The 6,000-nt window shown below is 33.2% G+C and overlaps 1 protein-coding gene across 1 annotated transcript; it reads right to left on the bottom strand.

The window, feature by feature from the left end:
* Positions 2,823-4,030, bottom strand: LOC105159255. Its single transcript, XM_011076259.2, has one exon. The coding sequence runs from the start codon at positions 3,731-3,733 to the stop codon at positions 2,972-2,974; it is 762 nt and encodes a 253-aa protein (XP_011074561.1). The 5' UTR covers positions 3,734-4,030; the 3' UTR covers positions 2,823-2,971.

Raw genomic sequence — 6,000 nt, 5'->3', positions numbered from 1 at the left:
ACTATGTTTTATAAAATTTTTTGGAACTTGTTGAACTTGAACCATTGCTATTTGGCAGTCAATTAAATGAATTTCTGCGTCTCAATTGAATTTTCATTAATTTTTGAAGTGCCTTCTCATTAAAATTTCACCTCCCTCTCCTCAAATCACTTGGTTCTACTTCTATTTTTTTTTTAATTATTTTGCATGGCGGTGTAGTAAAGACTAAAGACCATGAATGTGATCGTGATATACACAGCCTAGTAATTAAGGCTAAGGTCCTACAAATAAATTTGAGGTTATGAATTCGAATTAAGTATGAGTGTTTATCTCACATTATGTGAGTTCAGTATAAAATTTATAAAATATTAATAATTGAATGGCAATTATGTAATTAATATGTTTAAAATTGAAGAAATCTGTTAAAATGGTAAAATTAAGTTGAAAACCTTTTGTTTCAAAATGGTTTATAATTCCATTCTCTAAAAATTTAACCAAATACTTTTTAATATTTGAAAAAATTTATAGATCCACTCAAACATGGAACTTGAGAAATGGTCGTTGGTGGTGTTTGGACATGAAGAAGAGTGGGTGGTTAGCAAAGTTGAGAAAAACAAAAAAGAGTGGGGACGAAAATGATTAAGTAATTGTATTTCGTAAGTAGGAATTGTTGCATTTTAGGTGGCAGTGAGCAATTCTTTAATTCCCCCACTCTGATGTTGACTTGTATTATTATTATTATTATGAGAGCTACGCCTTGAAGATACAGCAATGCTCCTTTATTTTTATATCCCAACAATTAATTTTCTTTATTTGTTTATGCTACCTACATATTTTATGGTTGTACATCTAACATCATTGCCTCATAATTTTGTTGCCCTTTTTTTAATATGTGTCAATTAAAGGCATGTGGAAGTATTTATCATCTTATTATTGTAAATAAATTAAAATAATGTTTCTGATTTTAAACTGATTAAAATAAGTTGATTTAAACCAAAAATTATAAGCAATTTCCTAACAATTTTTGTATCTTGTAAATATTAAACCGTCCTCCTAAACAACAGTCATCAAACTTCGACTTTTATTTAAAAACACTCCCAATTTTCATTATTGCTTAAATCACTCTATCTTTTGTCCAAGCAACAAAATAAAATCATTTAACTGGTCTTAGCAAAACAGACATATCCTACTAAGTACAGCTCTCTCTTGTATATTTCTGACTTTTTAGCATTTCATAATGAACAAATTATGACAGGTAGTAGTGCCTAACAACAATCTGTCCACTTCCACTTATCCAATTGAGTGGAAATTTTGATACAAAAGCAGTAAAGGTCTTATAGTTTAATGCCACCTCCAGTGCTATTTTCATTAGTTTATATTTCTTAGTTTGTAGCTTTTGTGCTTTGGATTTGCAGCCCTCACTCATACCTACTATTCATTATAACCCTTAAAAATATTTAAGTACAACCACTTTTTGCTGCAAAACTGGACAACATCTTTTATCCATATGATTTATTTGCAACAGTGTGTGTTAGATTTCATTTTAATTTTGTTTAGTGTCGGAACCTTCCATTAAGTTGTTGGCTTCATCCATTCCAATATTTTCTTTTCTCTATTTTCGTATGGTGATTCATTTTTATAAGACAAATGTTGGTATAGGGTCATTTATTGTACTTAATAATGTTTTTTTTTTTTAAATTTCTTTTCATTTTTTTCCATTAATCTGAATAATGAGGAACGAAAAATACAAGTCCGATTTCTAAATGCGGCTTCATTTAGACTGGGTTTGGCTAAATTTTTGTAGACATCTTATAAATTCCTATTTTTTTTTTGAGATCCTTCATAACTAATATGATCAACATTGAAGGAGTTTGTTAAAATTTTAAAAATAAATTAAGAGGCCATGCTTACATTTTCCAGAAAGAGTTTATAAGTTTTCTAACATCTTACTTTTAGACTTTATAAACTCATCCTCCGATAACTTTTAACCAACACTTTTCAACATCTTATAAGGTGTATGAATTAGCTGAAGTTCAATGACAATGATGTTATTGTCTATTTTAATAATATTTGTTAATTATGATCGTCTCCATATCCTTTTTGGTGCATCAATGGATCTTCAACCACCTTCTTATAGATCTCCACATACGATGGGGTATTTATCATCTCCGGTATGCCCCTTGATCTTATACTCTTTCTCAGCTATTCTAATAATAATTATTGATTAATTAATGATGGGAGGATTACATAATGGTCATGAACACCATTGCCTAATACCTTCAATTTAAAATAAATAGCCTATAATTTGGATGGGAAGAACAAGAACAGTACATTTATTAGGCACGACCTAAACAACTTAATAATCATTAACGAAGTTGCTGATCATACCAAACTCAAGAGTTAGGACAAAGATATATAATATGCAATCAAAACAATAATAGTGCGGACCGGTCCTTTTTCAGGAAATGGTAGGAAAACTGGATGGTTGATTAATGATTGTTCGTTATGGAGAATGGCGATTTAAGTAATCATTAATCATTTCATTGTTGTTGTGAGTGATATTAATCTCTTTCTCCGAGAAGAATTGATTTTTTCCAAGAAAAAAAGAACATTATAGTGATGCTGATAATTTCATCATTATAGTATATACAGTATAATGCATTCAATCATCACTACTGATCATTCATAGATTGTAAGACATAAATTTTTCAAATCCACAAAGGGTAACTATTTGATTTATCAGAACTTCTACCAAAGTAAATTCCTCGTAGTTTTAGTTTATGTCTTGAATTCCAAACACTGTCATATGAAAGAAGAAATTATCTAACATAAAGATAAACAAGTGTAAAAATAGAGAATATTGATTTGGCCTTCTAATTCAGGAGAAATGGAGAATTAGAGACAGTTCCAGCCCTGTACCGTAACAATAATCCGTGGCAACTGAACGTTTGAACAGAAATTTAACACTGGATTTCACATTTTCTTGCTAGAATTACGCAATTTTCAGTAACTGGTAATTCTCGTGTTCTTTTAACTGATTTCGTCTCGTTTTGTCTTTGATCCAGTGTTTATCAATGAAGGCATCCACTCTTCGTCGGAACTCTTCGTTGCTCAGAGTCTCGATCTCCGACGCGTCTGACGGACTGGAACTCACTGTTTCTCGGTTGTTCTCCGTCTCCGATCTTCGAAGCTCCCGCCGAGGCCTCACCGCGATCTCTTGCTTCAGTTTCTCCGATTGTGTCCTCTGAAACCTATTTATTTGCCTCGTCGCCTTCTCTATGGCCGCCGCCACGTCATCGCATTGCGGAATTCCCTTCCTCTCTTCCGTGCGCAGAACAATCTGCTTCTCCTTAGAGACGCTGCCGGATTCCTCAGCCGGCATGTCATCCTGCAGAGTAGCAGTCTCGCGTCGATGAGCGGCCTCGCTGTACTTCACGTAATCATCGTAAAAATCACCGCCGCCGGAGAGACTGACGTCGTCGTTTTGGCGGCAAAGCATGAACAACAAGACGATGATGGCGTTTCCGATGAGGAACACGACGTGGTGGTTGAACAGGTAAGTAGAAACCTCAACAAAATACCCGCCGGTTATTCTCAAAACCGCAGGAAGACGTGCGGAGGACCACGAAATCAACCCAAACACCACAAAAACCTCGAGAAGTTGCCATAGCTTCAGTAATCTGCGAAAGCGATTGAACCTGGCAACCGCCTTTTCCTTCTCAAACTTGATATTATCAAACACACGCGGTTCCATATTCACAGTCGAAGCAGACAATCAGTGGTTAGGGTCAGAAGGAGGAGGGGGTTGCAAGAAAGGAAACAGAGCGTAAGAGGGCGAAGGAATGGAAAGGAAAATGAGAAGGGAAAATGGAAAGGCATGTGAATTTGGAAAACAGTAAGAGCATGTACATAGAAGAAAGAATCAAGGATGGAGGATATATGGAGGCGGAGGAAGAGGCGTAATTACTTGGCGGTTTTGTTATTTTAACACTTTGTTGGTAATGGTGTGTGTTGGTCGGAGTTTGGGTCTTCTAATGGAGGAGAGTGTGTGCGTACCATTGTGTACCGTTTTATATATATATATATAGATGGCAGGGGTAGGGGTAGGGGTAGGGGTAGGGGTGCCTTTTCTATTACTACAATAAAAAAAAATAAGTAGAAGTAGTATTTTTGTTTCTTTTCTCAACAACTGTATGTATTAAATCAAATAAATAGTGTCATCTTTTTAGTTCCAACTTACTGATTTATTTGGTTGAATTCATTTAAATACTGTCATCAAATAAATACTGCCACTTCCGCCTAACGCTTCAAACTTTCAAATAACTGTTAATTCATTCTAATCTTGGAAATATAATCATTTCTGAATTGTTGAGTTTTACAAAATCAAAAAGTTGATATCATGATTTAAATATCAAGTGATATAGTTTTGGATATAGATATAGTATTTATGAGGAAAGAAAATGAAAGCGAAATAGGTGTAAGTAACAAGAAGAGGAAGAGACATAGTGATAGAGGTAGTGGTGGTGCCTGCCAACTACAGTGACGGTTACGCCTGCTCCTCCCTCCGCCTCACAGGACACCACCATAGTGTTGTTACTCCCTGCTACCTTTGTTTTTACTTTATGGCAATTTCGACATTTTGCCTTTCCTGTTAGCCTTTTTATTTCAACCCCCCCTTTTTTTTTTGTAATTTCTTAACCTTTCCCAATAACTATGATGAGGAAGTATTAGGACATGAAGCTTGACACTCATAAAAGACAATGCTAAGGAAAGGAGTGACAAGAAATAGAATTAGTTAGGTGATTTGACATTTTTGTTCACCTCGACAACAAAAATGGGTTCTCAATTGTATCCCATTCCATGTTTTATTGTGTTTGTTCCTTAATAATATGGACCAAAATATGAACATTTATTACTTGATATCCTCCTCTATGCATATATAAAAATAATATTTTTCGACCCTCAATTATATGGGTATTTTATTATTTCAGTTCACGAATATAATATTTTTTTTTTCTAGTATTCATGACAAGATCGCTCAAAGTTAAATATAACGGATGGAATATAAAAACTATGCACGTACCAACTTTATCTCACAATTTTTAAAAGCATCAATAATTAATAAAACATTACAATGTTGTCTTTATAAAAAAAAAAAAAAAAAGTATTTCGGCCACCTAATATTCCAAAGCCATGCATCCTTTGATGCCAAAAATTACTTTAAAAAAAGACTTATCCACACACACACACATTATTATATATATATATATATAATGTTGATATAATTATGATTTAGACATTTAAAAATTAAAAGGAAAAGAAAAAGAAAAAGAAATGGAATGGGTAGCAAGAAATGAGAAATGGAATCTAAGAATAAATTGTTGGTGTCCCTCTTTTTATTAACATAATTCATTTAATTAAAAAGGAATATATTATTATTTGCATATAAGAAAAAGGGGGAAAATAAAGTATTGGGTAGATGGTGAAGTCCGTGTGGCTGACCCAATTTCGCATGAACACCATCAAATCACGTGCAACTATTTTTTTTTTAATATTCTGTCAAAGGGAGGGTATGTTGTTGGTGTTCTTTCCTACCTACTGTGACAGAAGGGACATGGCACAATACATAGTTGAATATTTCAAATACATAGAACCCTAATTTCCCCCTTAATTTATTTTTTGCTATTTTTGTTGAACTTATCCACTAATGAGATTTTAGAGAAAAAAAGATTTGGACACGCGTTTTGTGTTTGGCCGTCAATTGGAATCACAATTGCTGTTTGCTTTTCAGGGAGAGATATACCAATTTTTCTTTTTTCTTTTTTTGGGTGTGTACAGCAAAGTACATTAATTTGAGGTAGCATTTCAATCATTAGTTATTATTCATTTTTGGTCTTTCATTTTATTATTTTTTATCCTCAATTTCCATTTCTCACTATTGTTGCAATGATTTCTTTTAATTTTTTATTCGTTCAATAAATATATATTTTTTTTAAAAAAATAAAATCTTTGAATGTGCTG

This window comes from Sesamum indicum, linkage group LG3 (assembly GCF_000512975.1).
Source record: "Sesamum indicum cultivar Zhongzhi No. 13 linkage group LG3, S_indicum_v1.0, whole genome shotgun sequence".
In the NCBI taxonomy this organism is placed as follows: Eukaryota; Viridiplantae; Streptophyta; class Magnoliopsida; order Lamiales; family Pedaliaceae; genus Sesamum; species Sesamum indicum.
Note: the sequence above shows the minus strand (reverse complement) of the source record. Positions and strands in the feature narration are given on the sequence as shown.

Bases quoted from the DNA above. Each gene is read 5' to 3' on its own strand.
- LOC105159255 (XM_011076259.2), bottom strand. From the start codon at position 3,733: ATGGAACCGCGTGTGTTTGATAATATCAAGTTTGAGAAGGAAAAGGCG.